This window comes from Triticum urartu, chromosome 1A (genome assembly GCF_056163025.1).
Source record: "Triticum urartu cultivar PI428250 chromosome 1A, HENAU_Tu73, whole genome shotgun sequence".
Classification (NCBI taxonomy): Eukaryota; Viridiplantae; Streptophyta; class Magnoliopsida; order Poales; family Poaceae; genus Triticum; species Triticum urartu.
This window is the reverse complement of record NC_141873.1, coordinates 531626144-531653264: the sequence shown is the minus strand read 5'-3', so window position 1 is coordinate 531653264 and position 27121 is coordinate 531626144. Positions and strand designations below refer to the sequence as shown.

General features: G+C 49.8%; 3 protein-coding genes and 1 pseudogene across 4 annotated transcripts; 3 read left to right on the top strand and 1 right to left on the bottom strand.

Annotated features, from left to right (window-relative positions):
• Positions 1 to 4913, top strand: part of LOC125533056 (NADH dehydrogenase [ubiquinone] iron-sulfur protein 7, mitochondrial-like) — a 78679-nt pseudogene extending 73766 nt beyond the window's left edge.
• Positions 4914 to 16688: 11775 nt separating this feature from the next.
• Positions 16689 to 19050, top strand: LOC125525979 (uncharacterized). Its single transcript, XM_048690990.2, has 3 exons — positions 16689 to 16884; positions 16972 to 17190; positions 18508 to 19050. The coding sequence occupies exons 2-3, from the start codon at positions 17000 to 17002 to the stop codon at positions 18692 to 18694; spliced, it is 378 nt and encodes a 125-aa protein (XP_048546947.1). The 5' UTR covers positions 16689 to 16884; positions 16972 to 16999; the 3' UTR covers positions 18695 to 19050.
• A 172-nt stretch (positions 19051 to 19222) lies between these two features.
• Positions 19223 to 23067, top strand: LOC125525950 (CLP protease regulatory subunit CLPX1, mitochondrial). Of its 2 annotated transcripts, XM_048690953.2 has the most exons (14): positions 19243 to 19724; positions 19874 to 19935; positions 20056 to 20135; positions 20220 to 20299; positions 20443 to 20493; positions 20865 to 20939; positions 21035 to 21112; positions 21355 to 21411; positions 21731 to 21801; positions 21894 to 21993; positions 22085 to 22189; positions 22359 to 22421; positions 22523 to 22645; positions 22726 to 23067. In XM_048690953.2, exons 1-14 carry the CDS (start codon positions 19527 to 19529, stop codon positions 23002 to 23004), a joined length of 1422 nt encoding a protein of 473 aa, XP_048546910.1. In that variant the 5' UTR covers positions 19243 to 19526; the 3' UTR covers positions 23005 to 23067. The 2 variants fall into 2 exon arrangements, 1 of the variants encoding a protein (XP_048546910.1); XR_015608998.1 differs by lacking the exon at positions 22726 to 23067 and having other exon boundaries at positions 19223 to 19724; positions 22125 to 22189.
• A 119-nt stretch (positions 23068 to 23186) lies between these two features.
• Positions 23187 to 25558, bottom strand: LOC125525939 (pentatricopeptide repeat-containing protein At3g60980, mitochondrial-like). Its single transcript, XM_048690944.2, has one exon. The coding sequence runs from the start codon at positions 25317 to 25319 to the stop codon at positions 23400 to 23402; it is 1920 nt and encodes a 639-aa protein (XP_048546901.2). The 5' UTR covers positions 25320 to 25558; the 3' UTR covers positions 23187 to 23399.
• Positions 25559 to 27121: the final 1563 nt, after the last annotated feature.

The following is a 27121-nucleotide window of genomic DNA, read 5'->3' as shown; positions in this document are numbered from 1 at the left end:
AACAACGTTTATAAGAAGAAGGTTGTGTAGTAGACATCACATGCTGCCAGCTCGCTTGGAGGAAGGATCACAAGGCGAACGCTCGGCAGTGATAACAGCTCAATGTCGCTTGAGCTCTAAATAACATTTCTACTATCTTCATAGCTTTTAGAGAATAAGAAACCCCAACAGAATGACATGGGTGCCGTCGCAGTTTTCACATTTGTTTATCCTACTATGACTTTGTTTTGATTGCCAATGAATGGAGATGGCAGTTTTCTTGAAATAGCATAGTCATGGTTTTTCATTGCAATCTCTCGAGGCTGCTTGATTCAAGTATATTAATTACTGACCATAAGAATACAAATTGGCTTAAAACATTGTGTATTTTCTGGTGGTAACTGAATTTTTTATTAAAAAAATGTTTTGTACGTACACATACATAATTTTATTTTGACCTAGGGAGAACCGGAGAATATCTACACAAATCTGACATTCTGAGCTTCATCTACTCTCATCCGGGTTTATGACTAGATGCCAAAGCCTCGATGGGTGATCTCGATGACCAGTTGCGTCACTGCCCGTGGGTACTACCAATACTCATAGTCCGTCGTGCATGGATGCAACCGGATCATTCTCGCAGACATCTAAATCACTGGGTGCCCTCCAACTGTTCAATCTCTATTGTATTGTGTTTTCTAGTTGAAAAAGAAAATCAACATGCACAAGGATTTTTTTTTCTCTGGTGGGAGAAGTGAATAACACAATTTGAGATCATGGGGTTCATGCATTTCTTCTACGTATTGTTGGAACTTTGTGTCCTTTCTTGTTCTCTTTTCTATTTGGTGAAATAAGTGAAACATGTGTTCCATGGTCAACAAACATGTTATGGTAAACGGTATGTAAACCAGTGTGTGGATGTGTGCTCTCGGTACGCCATGCAGGTGGCTCGATGATGGCCCCGGTTCTAGATGGTGGGGCATTGCCATGGCATCCCCCATTGCCGAGTTTGTAGGTGTTGAGTGATGGCTTCGGGTTGTTGATGTAAATCTTTGCCTGACATTTGTTGAATAATTTAATAAAGATGGTTGTGTTCATCTTTTGATGTAGAGGCCGAGGCTTTCAACCTCCTTTACTAAAAAAGGTAAGCCGGTGTGTGCTAGCTACTGGGTACGTGGGTTCCTACCACCATCCTTCACTGCTTCACATGCCATGAAACAACCGACATACTAGTGGTTGGCTAGTTGGTGCTTATGGTGTACCCAGTCTGTAATGGTAATGTATATATGTATTGCGCATATGATGGAACTGACATGCATTTCTGATGTGCAGATGTACACTATAGGACTTGTGTTTAACAAATAGGACGGAATACTGATGACTGAATTGTGACTGTTGAGCTCTTCCAAGTAGTCTGAGACTCCTTTCAGAAGTACTTAAGTATTAATGAAGAGCTATTGCGAAATATTAATTAAATTTTTCCTACTCTAGTAGGCAGTGGCGTGCATACACCATTAGTGTGCAAGATAGCAGGTCTCATGTGTTCACATGCAGTATTGGTTACTTCACTGGGAAGCTCATGATATATGAGGATGTAGCCCTGATTTCCTCGTCACTCCTCATCCCCATCCATAGAAGAGACAGTAGCTAGCCGAAATAGAGGACAAAGAGCAAGCTTGAGGAGGATAACTCAAGTTCCAAATCTTGTTGATAGGAATGGGAGAAATCAGAAACATAAGCTGGTTGTGTTCAATGTATGTGTACATGGTTCTTGACCAAGTGGTGTTGGCTTGAGAAAATGAAGGACGGCAAGCCATTGGCTGGGGCTGTAGATTCAGTTGCAACGGTTTGTTCAGTGCTAGTTCCATAAGGTGCATGTTAGGGGACGAACAATGTCCTCTTTTCTGGACTGGCTGATTGTTGGGAGGGAGTAGCGTGGCACATACTATGCCTCATATGTTCCAGTTGGTGCGAGTGCTAGGCGACGGCAAGTGGCGGATGCCTTACCTACTGACTAGTGTGTCATATTAGTGGCACTCTTTCGGCACCGGTTATCATTGTACTCCTTATGTTGTGGTCTACACTACAACCGGAGCAGGTTCTTTCTTAGATTATCGGATACATCGGACATGTTCTGATACCAGGTATCTTCAGATGACAGATTTTTGGCTCGAACTGCATGCCTTTCTTCTTTGGTCGTGAGTTTGCTCCTTTGCGCAAAGGAATTGTAGACCTCTTAAGTGTGTCCAGAGATAATATAAAATTGCTTGGTTGGCGCTGTTGTCGAATTGTCAGTGGACTGCAAATCGCCTTGCTCGTTGCCAGATGCAACACCCGCCTTGATGTGTCCTTTGTTGTCTGCCTATCCCTTTAAGGGCATTATAGCAGAATTCTCCATGTGGATGTTAGCGAGCTCGCATAGGTTTGTGGTCAGTGTTAGTTAAGTTGTAGTGTTGTGGAACGTTGGCATGTTGTTTCAAACCTTGTGGTTCCATTATCTCTCTGATAGTGGAACCCAACCCTTTATGGGTTTGTAAGGAAAAAAATTGTAGTGATATGTGTGTCCAACAATTTAGACATCAAAAATTCTCCTCAAGGTTGATGCCAGAGCCTCGATGGTTGATCTCAATGAGAAGTTGCACCAATGGTGGTGGATACTACCATCACTCATACTCTGTCGTTTGTGGGTGTGATAGATCATTCCCGTGGAAGTCTACATTGCAGGATGCCCTCCAACCGTTGAAGTTTTTTTTTTTGAGGGAACCGTTGAAGTTGTAGTGTGTGCATTATCCAGTTGCAAAAGAAGACTAACATGCACAGTGATTTCCTTCACTGGTCGGAAAAGTGAATCAACACTTCTGTCAACACATTTTGTTTGGAATTGTGTGTAACAAATAGGTCAAAGACCGCTAATAAACTAAGAGTTGTGGCCGCCGAGCTCTTCGATCTTTATTTCAGTAGTCTAACAATATTTCGAAAACTACTTGAAATACCATGAAGTACAAAATTAAATTTTGCCTACTTGGGTAGGCAGCATCAATGTGTGTTTATGATATAGCATCAATAGTTGCTTATTATATATTGGGTGAGGTAGCCCGAGAGGATACCGGGTCTCATGGTATGGCATGTAGTATAAATTTACTCAGAAGCTCGTGATATAGTATGAGGACGTGGCTTTGTTTTCTTCTCGTCAATTCTCATGGCCATCCAGTGAACAGATGGTAGCCAACCAAAATACAGGACAAAGAGCCAGGAGAAGATTATTCATCAAGTTTAAAGTCTTGTCGATAGGAATAAGAGGAATCAGAAACACATGCTGACTTAGTTGAATGTATATGCTGAGACAATGACGACTTCATCGTATGGGATCTGGAATGTGACCATGCTGTTGGAAAGCACCGTTGCGTCGTCTCGTCCACAACAAACCTGACCGAGTCACCGGGATCCATCCTGATCTACGCGCTCGCCACGGCAACGGGACGCACGCCCGGCCCGCTAACGCCGTGTCCAGTGCGCACGTCCTGCCACACTTTGTAGCTAAAACGTTGAGCTCGCTAACGTGGTTAGCTCACCTTTGTACATGTATTATTGTGTGTAGTGAACAGAATCATAGCAGTATTCTGTATGGGACTGTTTAGGGATCTAGATGAGATATCATCCAACATCAGATAAACAAACTGTCCGCCCTATTATTTGGTTTTTTAGACCTGCCCTATTATTTGTTTGTCTCATTTTTTTATTGTTTTGCCGTGGGCGCACTGCCCAGCCCACAAACAACGCTCCAACCACCACCCCTACAGGCTCATCTAAATATACCTTCCCCCTATACATCTGCACTTCCTAAAAAAGCCAAAAAGCATATACTTTCTTCGTTCGAAAAAACTTGTGCCAAGCTTTTTCCTTAAAATGGATGTCTCTAGCACTAAGTTGGTGCTAGATACATCCATTTGAGGGACAAGCTTTTTCAGACGGAGGGAGTAATAGCCAAAAGAAATGTTTGTCGTGTGATGTGGGCTTTGTGCACATGAACAAAGTACCACCTAGAACATTATTTTCTGTTGTAGTTGTATATGTTGTTCTTTCTTTTTGAACCGAACACCAGCGATCAGTACATGTTCCCAAGGTGCGTTTGCCTCTGCCCAAGATAACTGAGAGATGGAAGCCTCCTGACAAGGGCTGGCTGAAGATCAACTCGGATGGTGCCACTTTAAAACATAGCGACAGTGCTGGTGATGATGCAGTAATCAGAGACCATGTGGTGTGGGCGCCTTTATGGGAGGATTATGTCATCATTTCCCACACATTGCTGCCCGAAAGCAGCGGAGATCCTCATGTGTAGGCGCGCGATTCAATTAGCAATTGACAGGAACGCGGAGAAGATCCATATGGAGTTGGATAGCCAAGCGGTGCTGCAAATGATCAAACAAACGGAGAAGAATTTGTCTGCGGCAGGGCCATGGCTTCAGGAAATCAAAGGGGATGCTCAATTCTGTGTTATAGTTCAGAGTTTTGTGGGTTCGGAGGTCTAGCAACATTGCCGCACATAAGATTACAAGAGTAGGTGTAGGTGAAGAGAGATCCGAGTTATGGTTTGAATCTCCTCCAGACTTCATTTTAGATGTAATTTCGGATGACATTTCAAACATTATTTAGTTAATAAAGCGGCGGTAGGTTTTCCCCTAAAAGAAGATACACCAAATCTGTGATGTGTGCACAATTAAAAAAATCATTAATTAAAATATTTATGAAAAAATGTCCATGAAACTAAATGTCTAGTAAAAATCACAAATTTAATGGTTATTTAAAAAATCGTCCCTGTGGACATCTACGTCTCGGGATGCCCTCCAACCGCTGAAGCTCTACTGTACGGTATTCTCCAGTTGCAAAAGAAGATCAACATGCGTAAGGATTTCCTTCACTGGGGGAAGAAGTGAATCAGTACTTCGGACCACATGATTCATGCAGTTCTTGTACATATCGCTCGGACTTTGTGTCCTTCCTTTCTTGCTTTCTTTTCTGTTTGGTGAAATAAGCGAAGCATGTGCTTCGTGATCAGAAAACATGTCATGGTAATGGGTAATTAAGTAGCTGGTGTGTCCTCTGTGGGTTCTTAATTACCATTCTTCACAGTTCATGAACGTACTAGTGGTTACCCTAGTTTGTACTGGTATTGTATATCTGTGTGGCACATGTGTTGGAATTGATATGCACATGGAATTGTGACGACGTACATTGATGTAGTTGTGTGTAATAAATACGCAGGTCAGAAGACCGCCGACTGAGAGTTGTGACTGCTTAGCACTACGATCTAAGGGCATCTCCAGCCGTGCCCTCTGAAAGGCCTTCCCAGGCGATTTTTTCGCGTCGGCGCCAGAAAAACGGCCCAGTCGAGCCCTCAGGAGCCCGATTTTCGCCGGTCTGGGCCGAAAACCACTGGTAGAAAAAGGGCTTTTAGTCTAAAGGCCCTCCACGTGGCCGGTCCACCTTTAGTCCCGGTTGGTAACACCAACCGGTACTAAAGGAAATTTCCTGATTTTTTTTTTGAATTTTTTTTTGAATTTTTTTTATTTTCAAATTTCTGAATTATTTTAACCTCTAATCTCTAATCACCCATCATCACTGCTCAATTTAATCTCTAATCACCCCTCATCATTCCAAATCATCTCACTTCCCAAACGGTCACCCATCCTCTCACTACTCCAGCCTGAGCACGCTTAACTTTCGGGTTCTATTCTCCATCGTTTCCAAGTCTGCACTTGTTGTTTTCCTGACAATAGTAAGATGTCAATCCTATTAACCCTCAGGAATTTAGCTTGAGCATGAAGTCACATATTTCATTGTTTGAGTTTAAAACTATTGTTCTAAAAAGGTGAAATCGTTTTTGAATAAGTAGTTTGACCATTGTTTGACCACAGTTTGACCATAATTTGACCAGATTTGACCAAATTTTAAAAAAGGTGAAATAATTATTTAATAACACTAATATTCTTGAATAATTATTTAGTAACACTAATACTTCTTGAATAAGTAGTTTGACCATAGTTTGACCAGATTTACTAAAAATTTAAAAAAACTGAAATTTGAGCATAACTTTTTTTCCTTTTGGAATTTGAGGATTCTAGAAATTTGCAAACAGACCGTAGGCCGTCTCCATCGGATGTAACTTTTCGAGTAGATGATTTTTCATATAAAAAACTTTTTCATCCGAGTTCGTATGCAAAAGTTATGCCCATTTTACAAATTCCAGAGAGATTTTGTAAATAAAGTCGAAATTCATATTTGTAAATTTTCCCAAGAACTAGACCACATATCACATGTGAAACTTATTTTCTTTTATTTTTTGACATTTTCATCATTTTCTTTTATTTTTTTTAAAACTGAAAAGGCAGTCCACCGGGGGGGGTAGAGTTTGAAAATGGGACCTTTAGTACCGGTTCGTGGCACGAACCGGGACTAAAGGTCTCATCCCCATTAGTCCCGGTTCGTGCCTCAAACCGGGACTAAAGGTCTAATCTTTAGTCCCGGTTTGTGGCACGAACCAGGACCAATGGTTGTGGGCCAGGAGCGAGGCCCATTGGTCCCGGTTCATCCCACCAACCGGGACCAAAAGGTCTAGATGAACCGGGACTAATGGGCTAAGCCGGCCTGAACCATAGCCCTGTTTTCTACTAGTGAACAGCGCCGGCGGACCCAGGCCGAACCCGGCGCGCTGGGGCGCCCGGGGGCGCCGGGCGAACTGTTTTGGCGTGAAACAGCCGCGGGCCCGCCACGTCAGCGACACGGCGCCTCGTCTTCCCCCAACGGCCTCGGTTTCCGCGGGGAATCAATGCCAAGGCTGCCGCCGGTCAGCCTTGTCATTGATTCCTCACGGGCGGCGCGTCACGGGACGGCGCGCCGACGCCTTCCCTCACTCGCACGCGTACACACGGGTGCGGCGCGGCTATATAGCCGGTGGCCTGCACTCGCCTGTGCCCACACCAGCCCCGCCCATCGCCGCCGCCCAGCTCCTCCCTCTCCCTACCTCTCCCGAGCGCCGCCGCCCAGCCCCTCCCTCTATCTCTCTACCTCTCCCGAGCCCGTCGCCATGGCGGAACGCTACCCCGGAGACGAGGCGGCGGCCAACGGCTTCGGCCGCTGTTCGCTCCGCGAACAGGAGTCCTGGCTCCTGTTCCAGGCGAACATCCCGGCGCCGCCGGACATGCGCGCCGGGCCGACGGGGTGGAGGCTCAGCGCCGGGGGAGTGCCCATTCCCCCGTTGCCCGACGCCGTGGCGAAGTCGACGTACTTCGCCGAGGAAGTCGAGGTCGTGCGCGCCTCCCTCACCGACACCCAACTCTCCCTCCCCCAGTACGCCGCCGACAACCACGCGGCTTGGGCGGCGTATTTCAAGCGCCGCCAGCAGCAGCGCTTGGCGTCCATCAACGGCGCGCCGGTGGTTGGCGGCCGGCAGAACAGCGAAGGGCGCCACCTGTGGTGGGGCGTCCCCGGCCGCACACTCAAGGGCGTGCTGACGTACCTCGAGGGCGGCAACGACCCGCCGTTGGCGTACCCAACGAGGGCGGCCGCCCCGGCGCAGCACCGACGCGCCGGGCCATGGGCGCCAAGGAGGTTCGGGTCCTCCTCCTCTTCTTCCTCCTCCCGATCTTCATCACACTCCTCCGGCACTCCGGCCCTGCTCGGCGTCAAGGCCGAGCCCGCGGTGGAGACGCCGCTCGGCCAGCGCACTCGCAGCGCCGGCATCGTCATCAACGAGGGCGGCCGGCGCGCCTCCTCGTCGGCTCCTCCTCCGCGCTTCGTCAAGCCAAAGACGGAGCCGGGGCTCGCGCCGGTGAAGACGGAGCCGGGGCTCGCGCCGGTGAAGAAGGAGCCGGCCGCGCCGGTGACGACGGAGCTCGACGACGACGACGTGGCCCTGAAATGGGCGCGCAGGGACTCCATAGCGATGGAGAAGGCGAAGGAGCGCCAGCGCGCCGCCCTGCTTCGCTTCGCGGAGCGTTGACGCGGCCGCGACGAAGGCGGAGTCGTCGTCATCTGCGACAGCGACGACGACGACGATGATGCGCCGCCACCAGTCCGCCATGGCGATGCCGGGCAGGGGTCCAGCAGGGGCGCCCGCGTCAAGGAGGAGAAGGCCGACGACGACGATGGCGGCGACGGCAGCGACTTCAGCCAGTTTTTTCTTTAGATTAGTTTATGTATATGTGCTATGTAATGAAAATCCGCGAACTTCACCAAAATTTCCAAAATTTATCGTGTTTGGCCGAAATTTATCGTGTTTGGCCGAATTTTATCGTGTTTAAGCCGAACTTCGCCGAACTTCTTTTATTTTAAAACGTGCCTGGGGCGGCCCTGGGGCCGGCGGCTGGGGACCAACTCGCCCCCAGACCTAATTTTTGCACCGGCTCATCCTCAGGCGGCGATTTTAGGCGCTCCCTGGGGGGCCAACGGCTGAAGATGCCCTAAGCTTCAGTAGTCTGAGACTGCTTTTGAAACCACTTGAGTATATCAATGAAGCGCCATGGAGAAGTAGTAATCAAATTTTGGTACTCGAGTAGGCAGTGGTGTACATATCATACTTGTTTGTGTGTATGATATATTAGGTGCGGAACCCTGCATGATAGCAGGTGTCATGTTATATCATGTAGTATTAATTTTGCTAAGCTCATGCTATATATGAGGATGTGGCCTTGCTTCCCCCCTATCAAATTTCCCAATCCCATCCATGCAAGAGGAAGTAGCCGGTTGAATCCCATCCATGAAAGAGAAGGTAGACAACCGAAACACAAGACAAAGAGCAGTCTAGGAGAAGATAACGCAAGTTCAGAGTATTGTCGATAGGAGTGAGAGGGATAAAAAACACACATGTTGTCTGAGTTTCGTGTATATGCTAAATATGTTGTCGCTTTCGTGTAAGGGATTTGGACATTAGATGTGACCAGGCTATCCAGCAACGTAGTCCATTGGTTGTGAAGGGGAGTTGTATGGATCAAATCTAGTGGATCGCGTGAAAGTCGAAACATTCATGGAAGTAACATCCTGTTGTAAACACTATAATGTAACAAATGCATGGTTCTCAGCAGTGCACTGGCGGGGAAAGTGCGCAACAACCTCTGTTTTGGCAGTGTCCCCTTTGGTATGTAGTATGTTGTATTTAGAAACGTGGCAAGCTTGTGTTTGATCAGGAGAGCATACCGTGTTCCCAGTCGGCGAAGGAAAGATCGGCCAAACTGACAAAAGACACATGGTCGCTTGTCCGCGCACATGGCGTATATTTAACATTAATAGGTGTCCATGATGTATTGGGTGAGGTAGCAATGCACCCTACAGGATAGCAGGTCTCACGTTCACATAGTATTAATTCACTCCGAAGCTCGTGATACATGAGAGTGAATAGTATAAAACTACCATTTTTCGTGTTAGGGTTTCAAAAAACTACCAGAAATTTGTTTGTGACTAATAACTACCAAAACCGGCATCGGCTGTCTCAAAAAACCCAAATTGCCCGTTGCTAAGAAAATAAACCGGTTTATGACAGCTCGGGCCCGCATCTAACCGAACCGTTTGTTTGACTGTTAACTGGCATGCGGGGCCCACATGTCAGTTATCTCTTCCTTCCTCTTCTCTTTCTTCTCCTCCTCTTCTCCCGTTTCTATGCACCGGCCTCCTCCTTCCCCGTCCCATCTTCCCTTCCCCCCGGTCGTCCCTCCTACTGCACCCCTACCAGAGCCGCCATCCACCATGGCGCTCGGCCTAATTCCGCGCGGACCTCGGCCTCCAGGCGCGGACCCCCGCACCGCGCGCGGCGGCGCCCTCTGCCCGGAGCACGGCCTCCCGAACGGCGGCGGTGCGCCCCTCCATGGCGTGCGGCGGTTCCCCTCTGGCCGGAGCACGGCCTCCCGGACGCTGGTGGAGGGCCGGAGCGGGTGAGGAGGGAGCAGCGCGCGGCGGCGCCGCTCTGCCCGAAGCACGGCCTCCCGAACAGCGGCGGTGCGCCCCTTCATGGCGTGCGGCGGTGCCTCTCTGGCCGGAGCACGACCTCCCGCACGGTGGTGGAGGGCCGGAGCGATGAGGAGGGAGCAGCGCGCGGCGGCGCTGCCTGTGCCGGATCTCGCCGGCCCCGTGGGAGAGGAAGAGGTTGGCAGCGACCCATGGCTTGCTGCAGCGTTTCCAGGCAGCGCCATGGCGTGCGGCGGCGACCTAGTATGGAGATGGCCTGCGGAATCGAGGCGGGGATGGCCGGCGGGATTGACTTGCCGGATATAGGGACTCGGTTGCTTTTTTTCAAAAGATTACAGGGACCCGATTGCGTTTTTGAAACATTTACAGGGACCCAATTGCTTTTAAATGAGGAAGAGACACTGTCATGTGGGCCCACGTGTCAGCTAACGGTCAAACAAATGGTCAAACTGACGGTTCATTTAGGTGTGGGCCCGACCTGTCATAAACCGGTTTAGTTTCCTAGCAACGTGCGTTTTGGGTTTTTTGAAACAGACGACGTCAAAAGTGGTAGTTATTAGTCACAAACAAATTTTCGGTAATTTTTTAAAACCATAAAATGAAAAATGATAGTTTTATACTATTTACTCAATGCATGAGGATGTCACCTTGCTTCCCAATGTTGCTCCAGAAACCCATCGCATAGAAGAGACACAGTAGCTAGCCGAATACTAGAAGACAAAGAGCAACGGAAGAAGACAATTCAAGTTCAGAGTCTTGTTCCATGGGAATGAGATGAATCAGAAACATATGTTGCATGTATATGCCGAGACACAAGCGCTACTAGTCCAGTAGTCCATGGAAGTTCAAAACACATGATCAGGTGGATCCCACAAACATAGAGTCGGCAACATCTGAGCCTCGGGTCGTGAGATACCTCCTAAATGTGATTTGTCTCTCTCGTCTTGAAATAATGTATTTCACCATTATTTTTGTATAAATATGTCGCCGAAAGGTAAAAACATGTTATGGAGATATTAGCATGGGTTCCATTTTCATCTACTTTAACCTAAATAGCTTTTATGATAACCAATTTGACAATATACTTTTCAACATTTCTTTTTTTTAGAAAAGAAGGATGCACCTCCGGCCTCTGCATCTCGACGATGCATACGACCACTTTATTAATTATTAAGCACAAAAGACGTTACAAAGTAGTACATCAGTGAGCCTGAAGCCACCATCTAGGCAACATCTGTCGCTACTCCTATCCCCTTGATGCAGTGGTGCCGAATATCCGAGCCTAATACCAAACAGACATCGCACCAAATCCTAACATCTAATGCCGGATACACCATCCTAGCCACATACCGGGACTGGGTCACACACCGGTCCGGCGCACTCACCGAGGCTGCCGCCACCTTCTTCCACCGATCCATCTCCAGAGCAGGCACTGACGCACAAACCTTGCCAGGCCTGCCGTCGACGCCACCATGGCGCCAGACAGCTCGACCACCCTGCGCTCGTCCATCCAGCCGCATCCGTCATCGAAATGCAGCTGCACCATGCCGCCAACACTCGTCGCAAATGACGCGGTAGATACAACGCCGCACCACCTAGCAACCTCCGCACCATCGCCACTGCTGGAGCTACTCGGAGCCCGCCATCCACAACATCTCTCTCCCGAACAGCTCCTCCCAAGATGGCGCCTCCATGGAGGATACGACGCGCAGGACGCCGCCGCCGCCCAATCCAGACTGAATTTTGGACTTTCGTTCGGGAGGGGTTCAGGAGTGGATAGGGGGACCTCGGCTTCGCCTCCAGGAAGGGTAACAGCGTCAAGTGACGTCGCCGATGTCGGGCCGAACACGCCGACCAAAGTTTCCTCCGGTCCCCATCCTATGCCACCAAACCTCCGTGTACTCCGGATCCGGCAAGCCACGATCCGAAACCCGCGAAGATGAAAGAGTCATGGGGCTTAACCCACCAGAAAGGAGGATCGAGAAGAACTCCTCGTAGATCTTCATACGCCGAATCCAACGATCCGACGTGGCCAGCGACGATCATCACCACCCCGCGGCGGCCGACGGAGTCCGAAGATAGGATCCAGATGGATCCGATCTGGATCCGGCGGCACCCGCGACCACCGGTCAGGCCAACGCAGCCACCACCTCACGACACGCAGGTCGCCACCGCCGTGCCGCGCACGACGCCGATGGGAGACCCGTCCGCCGCGTCACCGGACCCCACGTTCGCCCGGCGTTCCTCTGGATCCCGCTGTCCCGCGCCAGCCAAGACGGAGAGGATGGGGAGAAGCCCCGCCGCCGCCCAGCCGGCCAGGCTTCGCCCGGCGGCGCTGTGGACGACGGCGAGGAGGGAGAGAGGAAGAGGAGACTCGAGGGGCGGCGGCTAGGGTTTTCCCCCGGGTCGCCCGCGGGGGCGACGCGAGGGGCGAGGGCCGTATTACATGGCCCGATCGACTTTTCAACATTTAACAGAGGTTGTTGCTAATGCAGCGGACCTAAATATCATGACACTCCTCGCTAGTTGGTTGAACACCACGCGATATTACATAAACCACATTCAAAAAAGAGTTGTGCTTTTTATTTGAAAATATGCTTTTAGTTTTTCTACATCACTCACTTTTTTCAGATGACATCACTCACAAAATGTACTTGCCCTTTTTATTCCATGTATGCACATAGATTTTGAATAATAAATGTAGCCCTTATATCTCTTTCTTTCCAAAACACAATAATGTGATTATCTCTAGTTTGTGCGACATAGATAGCCGGTTGCCCAATCCGAGCATACTCAGCATTAGATCTTTTCACAATGATCATGTGGCAGTAGCACTTTCGTAATACCTTTTTTTTGCGGAAAGCACTTTCGTGATACTGCACACATACATCTTTGGATTAGTAACCAATTTGCTTTGTTGAAGGAATCTTTTGACCATGGGCAAAAAGGCATCTTTTAATCACCGGAAAAAAAACTAAGCATCATTTGATGCCTATTAGGTGAAGTATAATAGTACTATAAACACCCACTTTATGAACATGTATATTTATATTTGAATATGTTCAGGTATAAATTAATTGATGCCGAGTTGTAAGTAATTAATGTCAGGCCGTCGGTTAACTTCATTAAAATTAAGCAAAAGCCATTTTATCAGTACAAAAGTTGATAATACAAAATTGTAAAACAATAATAGTTTTCCTCTTTGATCTGGACCGAGCCTCAAGTTTTCTTCTCCCGGGAGTTGAGTTTTAAGATTTTTCATATCTGGACCGACTGAGACGTACCCTACCATCCAGTTTATACCTGTTCCGCTCAAATTTTCTTCATGTCCATCTCATCTTAACCTTGTCTTACTTTATTTTGGATTCACAAATCTTTTATTTTTAAGATATACGCCCTCCGCCCCGAACGCTTGTCGGAAAAAGAGTTAATTACAATACTGATACATAAACTTGCAGCGCGGGTACAGTTTCATACAAAAACTTGCAAATTGACTCAAATTAGCCCCTAAACTTACTTTGCGGGAACAAACTGATACAAATTAGTTCGAAACCTGCCCGGATGAGAGGCACACACCAGTCACTTTGGTTTTCGTTTCACATCGGCCCTTCCCTTTCTGTTTCTCGTTGCCGCCGGTGCGATGGTCGCCGCGAACGAGATTGACGTTGGATGGAGCCGCGTCCTCGCGACATTGGCGAGTTCTGCCGGACTACGGTATGAAATCACCTTCCTTCTTCTATGTTGGATTGTCCCCCCTGTATCTGCGTCTCTTATCACTAGGGTTTTCATCCGGTTTGATCAGTGGTATATTCACCCGCATGTGGTTTTTTGTGGTGCGTATGGTTAATAATCAGGCGTCGGTAGATGAAAGGCGTATTTCCGCCCGCTTGTCATTGTTTACTGAAATCAGTGTTGGGTGTGATGTTTAGAGTTGCAGAAAGTAGTGTTCTACTAAAGTGGAGTTGTTGTTGTGTGCTCATAATCTTGTGATGTGTTTACTTTCATAGTTTTGTGACTAAGGGCATCTCCAGCCGCGCCCCCAGGAAGGCCTCCCCAGGCGTTTTTTTTGCGCCGGCGCCGAAAAATCGGCCCAGTCGCGCCCCAGGAGCCCGATTTTCGCCGGCTTGGGCGAACTGTTTTGGCGCGAAACAGCCGCGGGCCCGCCGCGTCAGCGACTCTACCCTTTTCTCGCCCCTTAGTCGTCCTCATCGCCTCGTTTTCCGCAGCGAATCAATGCCAAAGCTGCCGCGCTGCCGCGCCGGTCAGCCTACACCATTGATGCCTCACGGGCGGCGCAGTGAAAACCGGATGACGCGCGTCCCTCGCCCTCCCTCGACCGCCACGCGTACTCACGGCGGCTCGCGCACGGGCGGCGCCTCGTCCTATATAAGACAAGCCCCAGCGCACTCGGCAACTCGTACTCTCTCGTCGGCGTCGTTCCTCCCTCTCCTCTCTCTCGTCGTCGTCGTTCCTCCCTCTCCTCTCTCTCGCCGTCTCCAGCACCCATGGTCGAGCGCTTCCCAGGCGACGGCGCGGCGGCGAACGGCTTCGGCCGCCGACATCTTCACGAGAGCGAGGCTCGCCTCCTTTTCGAGGCCGAGTACCCGGTCCCGCCGGACATGCGGGTACCCGGGGCGTGGAGGATCAGCGCCGGCGGCGTGCCGGTGCCCCCGATACCCACCGGCGCGGCGCGGCGTGCGGAGATCGCACGCATCCGCTCGTCCCTGCCACGTGCGGCGAGGGAGGGGCCACGTTACGTCCCCGACAGCCCGCTCTGGGAGCCCTACTTCCGCCACCGTCACGCCGAGCAGCTCGAGGCCACCAATGGCGTCGAGCCCTCCAGCAGGCTCAACGCCGTCGGCCGGCGTCGATGGTGGGGCGTGCCCGGGCGCACGTTGGAGGCCATCCTCGAGTACATCGAGGGCGGCAACACGCCGCGCCTCGAGTACCCCGCTCCCCCGTCCTTCACACGCCGCCGGGGAAGCTCCTGGACCCCGAGGCGCATGGAGACCGGGGGGTCCTCCTCCTCGTCCGGCGGCTCCCCCTGCCTCCACCTCCGCCCCGTCAAGCCGGAGCCCCAGGGCGCGCCTGTCAGCGCGCGCACCCGCAGCTCCGGCGTCCGCATCAGCGACAACGCCTCCCCCACCGGCCGCTTGGTCCTCGTCGAGCCCAAGCCGGAGCCCGGCCTCCCCGTGGAGTACGAGGAGATAGCCCGGCGCGGCTTCTCCGACGAGGACGCCCTGCGGTGGGCGCGGGACGACTACCTCCGCGACGAGATGGTCCGGCAGCGCCGGGCCCTGGAGGAGATCGTCGCCCGCAAGCGTGGGCGCGAGGACGAGCACGGCGTCGTGGTCCTCAGCGACGACGACGACGATGCCCCCGGACCGTCCAACCCGCCGCGCCAACCGGGGGAGGGATGCAGCAGGGACGGCGGAGGCGTCGACGGGGGCGACGACGACGACGACGGCGGCGGTGACTACACGCGGTTCTACCGCCTCCTCGGCATGTAGAACTGTGTGGGCGGGCGGCGAGGGAGACGGTGGGGTAGCCCGCGGTAGTTTTTCCCTTTTTTGTAAAGTATGTTTAAATTTGAACGAACTCGCCGATATTTGCGTTAAATTTGAGTCGTGTTTGCGCCATATTTGACTTTTTTAAAAACCCGTGGGGGGCCGCGACTGGGGGGTATCACGGCCCCAGTGCGCGGTTTAGCGCCGATGTGCCCCCAGGGGGCGATTTTTTGCCCCTCCTGGGGGGCCAACGGCTGGAGATGCCCTAAAACATGTGTCGTTTAAATCTTTTCACTACCACTATTTACATACCTCAGATGAACAGGCTAGAAACCTACGCCCGAATCCTTCTGTACACACTCTAAGAACAGGGCTACGAAAATGCCCACAATTCTCCTTCTCAATGTCACAAAAGTTAGGGCAATACTCAAATGGTGGAATAAACCCATCAAAATCATACTTAGTGACCGTTTGCATTTGACTCCGCAAAAAATGTCGAGTTCTGCTCAAAGTCACATATTGTAGGACACGAGAAATTACGAATAGAAAAGCACCCCCGCACTTTTTTTGAGTCGAAATGAAGCTCAGATGTCACCCACCATTCTTCAGTACAACCGTCACCCAGGCCGCCGCCGGGACCGACATTGCCACCGCCACCGCCCATGGGCCATGCGCCCACGAGGAGGGGCTGAATATCCGCTAACGAGGACGCCGTGTCATGGCAAGCCACCTTCTCCCATCCTTGTCGCGTCGTTGCTACTGTCAAGGGTTAGGGATTTGGCTTGAGAGGAAGGTTGCCTCGGTCGAGTGTGAATTTGCGGGAAGAACAGAGAAGAACGGCTAGGGATTTGGCTGGTGCATGGCGAACAGAGAGGCTGGCTAGGCTACTCGGGGATCTATTTACATCATATAGCGGGGGTTCCTGTAAATTAACCTGGACGTGGGCGAAGTTTCTAGAGCCGACGTGGCAGGTTTTGACTAATTTGTATCAGTTTGTTCCCGTAAAGCAAGTTTAGGGGCTAATTTGAGTCATTTTGTAAGTTTTTGTATGAGCTTGTACCTGTGCTGCAAGTTTATGTACCAATAGTGCAATTAACTTTCGGAAAAATGTATAAAAATGAATGTATCTAGAGAAATGGATAAAATTGAATATGTCTAGATACATTTATTTCTTATTTCTCCGACGAGAGTATTTCAGAACGAAAGGGTATTAAAAGTTTGCAAATCTTGAAGCAAACCCGGCATGAGCCATTCGGGCCAACTGAACCAGCAGCATTGACCTCTTCTCCAAGCCAAGGAAAAAGAAAAGCCCTCTCCAACCTCCCCTCCCCTCCTGCCCTCCCAAAAGCCGTCCCCTTCCCAAAGAAAGAACCACACGCGCAGCAGGCACAACCAACCCACACCCCCGCCGCCGCCGCCGATCTCCCTCCGATCCCCCAAGGTAAGCGCCCCTCCCCACATCCGCCCGATCCCGGATCCCCTCCCGCGATCTCACCTCGCCGCATTCCCGCGGCTCCCCCTCTCCCAGGAGCCGTCGCGTCGCAGCAGATCCGTCCATGGCGGCGCTGGGGTCCAAGCTGGCGCAGCTGCAGGCCAAGGCCTGCGAGGCGACGCGGTTCGTGGCCAGGAACGGGTGCGCCTACCACAAGACCCTCATGGAGAAGAACAAGCAGTTCGTCGTGCAGCCGCCCACCGTCGAGAAGTGCCAGGAGCTCTCCAAGCAGCTCTTCTACACCCGCATCGCCAGGTCCATTCCCCATCTCCCTCTCTATACCTCCCCGCGGTCCTTGTCTGGGCGTGCCCGGTGGCGGATCGATTGCGCGGTCCTCGATGTGCATGATCTCGATCGATGCAGTCGCTGATGCCATCTGTCAAACCTATCGTTTTGTTCGTGATTGGAACTGCTGTTCTTGGCGTGACTTGTCAGATAGACAGTGTCCTAGGTATACTGTTAACATATCTTGTTTGGTAAAACCTAATTTATATCGCATTGCATCTTTGTTGACTTGTGGCTGCTTGATGAATGAAATGCGGTAATACTACATTATGCAAGTGTTATGATTGAGCAAACTATGAAACAATGTTATGAAAATGGGGTGATGCGGTGATCTTATCTTATCTGCAAGAAATGGAACACCAATAGATAAATTGCCGGCTATTCATAGAACCTAATTTAGGTTGCCTCTTTGTTTGATTCGTGGATTCTAGATATAAACTAGTAATACTAGTGCATTACTAGAAGTGTTCTGATTGAAGAAACTATGAAACTGTATTTCTGAAATGTCGCGATGCTATCCTATTTACAAGAATGAAAATGATGACCCATGTTTTATTAATGGATGGTTCAGATTGCTGCACAGATTGTTAGTGTGTAACTCTAATTCCATCGCGGGGCACTGGCTCATTCCCAATTGGTCTTGTTCTGACCGTAAGTCCTTAGATTGGAACACCAAGTGTTGGCTGAGAGTTTTTCTAAGTTCTCTGTAAACGAAGATGTAATAATAGATAAATTGCTGTTTTTTATATGTTCATGTGTTTCTAGTTCATGTCAATTTAAGATGAAATTAGGATTTCTGCTTGATTTAACTAACTTCATCATGTCAAAAAGCTCCTTTTCTGATTTTCAGTAAGTTTGTTAATAGTTATTTCTTCATTTCTCCTTTGGGAAGGTTACTATAGACTTCTGTTTGGATTTCATAGCGTAATAGAATGTGCTCTAGTTATACCTTTTGTAAGGGTTTTTTTGTTTTGATACTATGGTATATTGGTCTATATATGAGGGGGTACTGTCATTATGACTTCTTGAATAGTTGTACTTTGCAGAAGTTTTGGTGAATACATCAAGTCATCAACCTAAATCTACATATGCAATTTCCTGAACCATGCCCTAGAACTGAATACCTGCATATTGCCCTTCTGTAGTTCCAACCATAAGACTGTCTTTAAAAGCTAGCTACTCATCACATTTACCTGTCATAGTTTCATATCGAAATGCTGTACTTCATTGGCCGCAGCTTGACTATTCACTGTATCTGTAGCACTGACACATGCATGTCTCCTGCAGCCTCCCCGGCCGCTATGAGGCATTCTGGAAGGAGGCGGACCAAGTGAAGCAGCTGTGGAAAAATAGGAAAGATCTGAACGTGGAGCACGCGGGCATCATCGCTCTGTTCGGCCTTGAGCTCTACGGGTGGTTCTGCGTCGGCGAGATCGCTGGCCGGGGTTTCACCTTAACGGGCTACAGCGTCTGAGCGCCTTCCTTCCACGAGTACCTTCACGCGATCGTCATCGATTAAGAGCTGAAGACTCTGTTAGCCAATCAGTTTCTCGTGATGCGTGTGCGAAGTTTTGGTTTTCTGAAAAAAAATACTATTCTTGATGCTGGTGAAAAAAGTACACCATTCGACTCGTCGATGAGGTCTAATAATTTGTCGCACGCTTAGTTGAATGACTGAAGCCTGGACAGATGAAATGTCTGTGACTGATGTTTGCCTTGCTTGCTTGCTAAAGTCAGGGCAAATTAGGCTCTTCCAGAAGAAATGATGAAATGAATTTGACTTGGTGATGAGGTAGTATAATAATGATCTCCCCATTTCACTTGGTTGAATGAATCCTGGATGGATGAATTTATCTGTGATGTTTGCCTTGCTTGCATACCAAAATCAAGGCAATGATCTCCCCATTTCATTGCTCCAGCATCTAAATTGAGTTGATATATGTGTTCTTTTGTCACGCTGAGTTTGTAAATCTTAATCAAAGCGATTGCATAACCATGTCACCAGTTCATACCGGTGATTGGTCGACAGTTGTAACGCCGGTGCAAAGCTGCTGCCGGAGTAGCTGCTCGGCCACACACCGGCGCTCTCCCTGCTGCTCTCCCGCCGCCGGGCGGCGGCTGCGGCACGGTTTGCCGGATGATCACCGGTCGATGACGGGCAAGTCAAATTGCATAGTGTAACTCGTTGCGCACGAGTAAAGCCCCAAAGCCACCGCGACCTCCCCTCTCCCTCCCCCACTAAAAACCGAGGAAGAGCCGAGCATAGGTAGCCGATCGACGGCGGCTGCTCCGGCGACCGTGTCCTCATGTACGCGGCCGCGCGCCGCCTCCTCTCCACCCGCGCCTGCGCCTGCGCCACCGCGCGGGCGCCCCCCGTGGCCTCGCGTGCGCCCTCCTGCTACTCCGCGGCGCAGTCCAAGCCGCCGCCGCCGCGGTTCCCCACGCCCAAGGAGATCCGCCGGGGCCTGGACCAGTACGTCGTCGGCCAAGACAAGGCCAAAAAGGTTAACCTCAGAGACCGTCCCGTTTTGTGCACAGTTTACTGCAGAATTAGCAGGATTGTGCTAGTTTTGTGCACAGTTTTCTGCTAGAACAGAGCAGAATTCTAGTAGTGCAAGCATGAACGGATTCAGCAGGGGGGTTGGCTGTGCAGGTGCTCTGCGTCGCCGTGCACAACCACTACAAGAGGATATACAGCGAGCCCTCCACCAACAGGTTAGATTCCTCCCATCCGGCGGCTGAATTTGTTGGTGGTTCGTGTACAGTGAGCCCTCCGATAGGTTCTGACTGAGAGTTTCATTTGTGGTTGTGGTGGTCATCAACCTTCAACCCTAGCTCATCGCAAGCCTCGGCGGCCGATGATGATACTGAGCTCGAAAAGAGTAACATCCTTCTGCTTGGGCCAACTGGATCAGGTGCTTTAGAAAGTGCATGTGTTTTACCACTTGGATGTTCCAATGTCATGTTGTTTGCTTGCTGATGTGATGCAATTGGATCAGGTAAGACACTCCTGGCAAAAACGCTCGCTCGCTTTGCGTATGTGCCCTTCGTGATTGCTGATGCAACAGCAATTACACAGGTAATCATGGCTTGTGTCGCATGCCACCAGAAAGCTCTGTTTGATGCATTGGTCCTTCATGCTTATCGTGGCAAGAAGAATCAGGAAGCTGATTTTAGTGCTTCTTTCTTCTTTCTGATGCTACAAATAGACTGCTCTTTCAGGCTGGGTACTACGGGGAAGATGTGGAATCAATCGTCTACAAACTTCTAGTGGTACTTATCAGACTATGAATCTGCTCTGACTGTTTGTTCACTCCGCGTTTAGCTATGTGGTGCCACTAGTTTTATACTACTACCATTGTGTTAAAACAGAGCGTCGGTGCATTTCAGCAATTTTGTTATAACCAACTACTTTCTGTCCTTGGTGATTCGTTGGGTCCCCAAAGGAACTGTCCCTTATGCACTAGATCACACGACAACTAACATGTTGGATTCTGATGTGTTCTGCCTCTTAGGCTGCTGACTTCAATACTACTTTCTGTCCTTGGTGATTCGTTGGGTCCCCACAGGAACTGTCCCTTTTAATATGCACTAGATCACACTGACAACTAACATGTTGGATTCTGATGTGTTCTGCCTCTTAGGCTGCTGACTTCAATGTCGAAGCTGCAGAGCGTGGCATCATCTACATTGATGAAGTTGATAAGCTCGCAAAGAAGGTTGTTGTAAAGCATTTCTGATCATTATTACCACTACCGTGATATATACTGGAGCGCGTTACATGTACGCTAATATGATACATTGGTACATTCAGGTCGGTTGCCAGGAGGAGCGGAGGGATGTCTCTGGAGAGGGTGTCCAGCAAGCACTCTTAAAGATGTTTGAAGGAACGGTAAGTGGCTATGTTATGTTTGTAGTTGTATGCTCTTTAGAAGAGTGCATGGTTTCATAAACTACAAAAAGATTTCTAGTTTCCCTAGTGGATAGACTCCAGACTCACATCTTTATGTGAGTCTACTATGTTAGAACATTTCTGTGAATGCTATTTCGATCTAAGTGGTCCTATTCTCTGTCCCTCACCGTATTCGATTTGTTCGTTTCTAAACAAGAACGATTCCATTTTTGTGTTCTTAGGTGATCAGTGTGCCAAGGAAAAGAAGTCAAAATGGCCTGTCTCATGGTTGTGTCGAGGTAATTGTTTTTGAGAATTTTTACAGGCTACTAATACCTTTATGTTGCCTAGTGCCTACTACCTAGCTCAGTAGCCGTATTTCGACAGTTTAGCACCAAAAGCTCCAAACTATTGAATGGTGCTATGACTTTGATAGTCATAATCTTCAATATGTGGTTGTTGCTTGCATGAGTGACATGTGGTTAACTGAACCTCATAGATGGCTGCTATTCTTTTTGTTTCAGGCAGTTGGCAGTACGAACTAAATTTACTACAAAAATGTAATCAGTACCTTGCATTACAATGACGAGTTGGGGATATGTTTAATTTGTTTTGCAGGTTGATACAACAAACATACTCTTCATTTGTGGAGGTGCCTTCTCTGACTTGGGAAAGATTATCTCAGAAAGGTTATTCAGATCTCTACCTTTTGGAACTACCCTACTCTTCTTTTATATATAACCTCCATGTCATGTCTGAAAGTATCTGTGTGCTATGCAAGACTTCACCGCTGTCCTTTTGGTTTCGGAACACCAATACGTCATGAATTGGGGGACTATGCTTTGACGAATGCTCTTGAACAATCAAGGTTGCTTGAAGAGGTAAGCTTAGTTACCGGTTTTGTGACACGTTTTAGTTGTTATTAATGCCCACATTGATAGAAAAGATAATATTTGATAACTCCTTATTTAGATCGAGAATGATGATCTGATTGCCTATGGCCTGACACCAGAATTTATTGGGAGGTTGCCAATAATAGTTGGCTTGACTCATCTCACTGAAGATCAACTGGTTCAGGTAGCAAACATTTTGCGCATTTTTATTTCCTTCCTGACTATTTTATTTGGGATCATCTCTATTATAATCATTACTTCCAGAAGGTTTGCTTTGTAGTCCAGTCTACTATATTCTGCATAGCTGTGCATTTTGTCAACAACTTGAAAACCTAGCTAATTTATCTTTTCAGGTTCTCAGAGAGCCCAAGAACGCAATAGGCAAGCAACACAAGAAGTTGTTCAAGATGAATGATGTTAGTCTGTGATTTGTTCGTGTCAGAAGTTTCAATAAAGAATTCCTTCTTTGATGATTTATAACAAGAAATGTGTTTGTTCATTTTTTTTCCTCGACAAGGTAAAATTGCATATTACTGAAAACGCTTTGAGGCTAATAGCAAAGAAAGCAGCTGTGAGGGAAACTGGGGCGAGAGGCCTACGATCTATAATGGAGGGCATTTTGACAGAAGCAATGTTTGAGGTGGTTTGTACTTTATTTTCGGCATGCCATGAGACTGTGGGTAACCGAGACTGACGTCAATTTGGCCCTTACACTTGCAGATCCCCGATGACGCAGGAGAGGGGAAAGAGAAGATAATTGCTGTTCTTGTTGATGAAGAATCAGTAGGGACACCGACCCGTCTAGGCTGCGGAGCCAAGATTTTCCGAGACGATGGAACCCTAGAACTATATGTTTACCAAAACAATATCAGGGTGCCTGGGCTGATTCAGAGGCCAAAATGCAGTATCATTTGCCGGCTGTGCCTTCTGGTAGCTTTTTCAGCAGCTAAGCTATGGTTTTATCATACATTTGATTGTTTCTCGTCAATATACACGTGAATTATATTGATCCTGTGTAAGGCAAACATTTTCACAGAATGAAGTACAACACGATTTCAGATAGTAGTATGGCTGAGTCTCACATTCTGCTCTCGTCCGTAGTTCGTGTTGCAGTTCCAACCGGAAATACAACTGGTTTACAATTTCATTATACTGAACAAATAGGAAAAATATACTATCCATGACAAATCATCAAGATCTCATTGTTATCGCTCTATAGCTATGCATCAATCACAGTTACACAAGGTCTCAACCGGAGATGTGGTCGAAAGCTAAAAACCTTTGTAGCCATCAGAGTTCATACAGATTGATGCTCCTAGAATCGATACGAAAAATGCAGGCCAGCCTGTGATTTTAGTGCTCAGAAAAATGCAGGACAAGAAGGCTCATGGCCATCAAAATTGCTCCTGCCCATCTCCTTTTGTTTCGGTACTAATTATTGGAGTGTCTTGAGGCGCACCTTCTCCAGGTGAACTAAGGCCAAGCCTGCTGAGAAGCCCGCCGTCGAGAGCGTTTGGAGTAGATGCAGGTTCTGCTGTCTCACCTTCAGTTTTCCTTCTATGGCCAATGATAGCCTCAATGGCAGCAGCACTAGCTTTTGCTGCAGCCTCATCCTTGGCAGCGGCCTCTGCCCTCCTCGCCGCCCTCTCTTCCCTGGCAAGTGCCTCTGCCCTCGCCTTCTCTTCTTCCGCCCGCAGAACTGCTTCAGCCTTCTCCCTCTCCACGTCTTCATACAGCTTTGCTATGTCATCTTCCCTGCCCTCTCCACGGAGCGCGCCTTCAAGAAGCTCCCTCATCTCATCGCTGAAAACCACATTCTCATCCAAAAGGATACACTTCGCTACTTTGGCTGCATCATCCAACCGCGTCGCGCCAACGCCAACATACGCCTTTAGCAGTGTCTCGTAGGTTGCAGTGCTTGGGTGAATTTCCTTCTCCCTCATCTGATCGAAGTACTCATGAGCCTTGTCGAGCAAGCTTAAACCAACCAAGCCGTCGACGATCCTATGATAATGCGATGCATCAGGCTTCAACTCCAGCTCAGCCATTCTGTTGAAGTAGCTGATACCATCGTCGATGCGATCAGCCTTAAAGCACGCCTCCATGAGCAGCACACATGTCTCCTCATCTGCAACAAGACCATGCTCGCCCATCTCCTTGTGGAGCACCTCTGCCTCATCTGCCAGCCGATTAAGCCCGAGATGCCGAATCAGATTGTTGTATGCTGCTACATCCGGTGCCACCTTATACTCTCCCATCCTCCGGAACACCGCAATCGCATCCTCAAACCTTCCGGCAGCACAGTAGGCATCCACCATCACGCTGAAGCTTCTGACATCAACTGTAATCCTCAATGGAGGGTCATGCTCCCCAAGCATTCTGTCGAACAGGTTGAGTGCATCCTCTAACCTTTCATTCTTCCCAAGCGCGTCGAGCACCTGAGTATAGCTCTCGGTCCCGAACCTCACCTCCGATTCCGGAGCGAGCAGCTCTTTGCAGCACTCCATGGCCTTCTCCTCCATTCCCATAAGGAAGTAGGCCTTCATGAGGCTCCCGTACACGATGCCATCGAGGACCGGCTCGCCGCCAAGCTTGTCCTGCAGTTCTTGGTGCAGCTCCACTGCTTTGGCCCCATCCCCGGCCTCCACAAACCCAGCCATGAGGAGGCTGTAGACATGGGGATCGGGCCCGACGAACCCGGAGGCGAGCATCCCGTCCTTGAGCGCGACGGCGTCCGCGAGGCGGCCGTGGTCCGCCACGAGGCACCTGACGACGACCCGGTAGGCGGTCGGGGAGGGTGGCACGGGGGATCCGGGGCGGGCGATGAGGCGGAGGTGGAGGAGCGCGGCGTCGGGGAGGCGGCGCGCGGCGAGGGCGGAGAGGTAGAGCGCGTGGGTGGCGGCGGTGGGCGGGACGGCGGCCTGGAGGGCGAAGCGGTGGAGCGCGAAGAAGTCGTCGAGGCGGCGCGCGCGGAGGAGCGCGGCGAGGACGGCGACGCAGGTGAAGGAGGAGGGGCGGCAGTTGGAGTGGAGCGCGTGGCGGGTGAGCAGCGCGGCCTCGTCGAGGTCGGCGGCGGTGGGGGAGAGGAGGGCGAGGACGCGGTTGTGGAGCGCGAGGCGGGAGGGGGCGAGCGAGGGGAGCGGCTCCGCGAGGCGCACGGAGCTCGGGGAGGACGGCGGGGCCGGGGGCGTCGCGGCGAAGGCGCCCCGGCGGCGGGCGCGGCGGGAGGCCGCGGCCGAGGCGGCGTCGGCGTGGGCGAGCGGGAAGAGCGCCGGCACGAGGCGGCGCGCGGCGAGCGGCTTGGAGAGCGACATCTCCCGCGGGGAAGGGGCTCCGGTGCGGCGGCCGGGCGCGGAAGGAGGCGAGGGTTTAGTTTAGGGCCTGTTGGGCCTGGGAGGGCCGGAAGGAACAGAGTTGGCACTTTGCAGCGGGTGTCTACCTGACACGATGTGAGGCTCGATCGGCTACTTACTGTACTTGGTCCATGATATAACCAAATTCTAATAACCGAAATATTAATACCGTAAAAATCGGAAAACCTATTTTTTTAACACAGCACAGTACATACACGCACACACTCAAACTTATGAACGCACACACACACTCTATCCCTATGAGCACCTCCGGAAGATTGAGCCGGCATATCATCTTGAGATTTACAAAGTCACCGTAGGCACCTCGTCGTCGACTGGAACGTCTCCTCCCACTGAAAGCGCATCGCGCGGAAATCCTGAAATAAATTCAGGAATAATGCGAGCACCAGGACTTGAACCCTGGTGGGTTGAGAATACCACTGTCCTTCTAACCATATAACCACAAGTTGGTTCGCAAAAATCGGAAAACCTATTTAATCGAACCATGTAAACCATATATCGAATGCAGAGTTACACTCATCCCATCCGTAGTATCCCAACTTTGGCCGTCGGTTCCAGCAATTGTGCCAATCAGTCCTAGCAGTCGTCATTGTAGGTTGCTGCATCCCGTCATCGTCCCGGCAACCATGGCCACCAGTTACAACAATTGTGCTAGCCCTTCCTAGCAGTCGTTGAGGCAAGCCAGACAGTTCCAGCAAACTTCGCGGCGGGTCGTAACATTTAATCAACGCTTGGAGCGCTGATGTTGCTGATCCCAACAACCGTGGTTGTTGGTTCTAGCAACTTTGATCGCCGGTTGCAACATCCATGGTCGCTGGTCCCAGCAACTGTCTCCATCGGGCGCGGCCCGTGGCCCATCGTCCTATGCTCACACTACCCGTGAGGTTGCAGTCGTGGCTGGTAACAGTCTCCCGCACCAGTGGTCTCCTTGGGGGTTCCATCCACCACTATAGCATGACACATTGCCTGAATCCACCCCATGATGGGGTGAGATCATCGGCCATCCCACTGAAGCCGTCACGCAGTCACCGCTTGCAAACTCCCCGTCCATCACAGCATCAGAAGTAGACACGAGCTATGGGGTGGAAGGAGAGTGAGCGCAGTGGTGACGCGGGAGCTAGGTAGAAGGAAAGGTAGGGTCGCACGACAAAAGAGAGAAGGAAAACGGGAGGTGGTCGTCATGGGGCATGGAAAGGAGAGAAAAGAAGATACAATAGAGGGACGCTCTTGTGTGGGTCTCACCAGACGACGTGGCAAGCTCACGAAGATGCGTGGCGAGTGGGTGGCAAGGCAACCTATCTCATGCGAGACCGGTTGGTCGACACAAATCATTTATCATTTTTATAGCCGTTTGTACTTTATTTTGAGGATCGTGCATCAAATGATGAAGCACATGACCTTACTAAATACTCCCTCCATTTCATAATGTAGTGCCTATAGATTTTTAATAAAGTCAAACATTACAAACTTTGACCATATTTATGAAGAAAAATAGATACATCTAGAATACCAATGCACATCATTGGATACATAATGAGTTATATTTTCAGATTGTACCTGTTTGATATTGTAGACGTAGACAACTTTCTCTATATACTTAGTCAAAGTTTGCAAAGTTTGACTTTCAGAAAAATCTATAGGCACTACTAGCAAGATGCCCGTGCATTGCACGGAACATCAAGATGCATTTTTTTTACAAAACACCTGTTTGTGATTGAGCCATGCAAGAGTAATTCCATGTG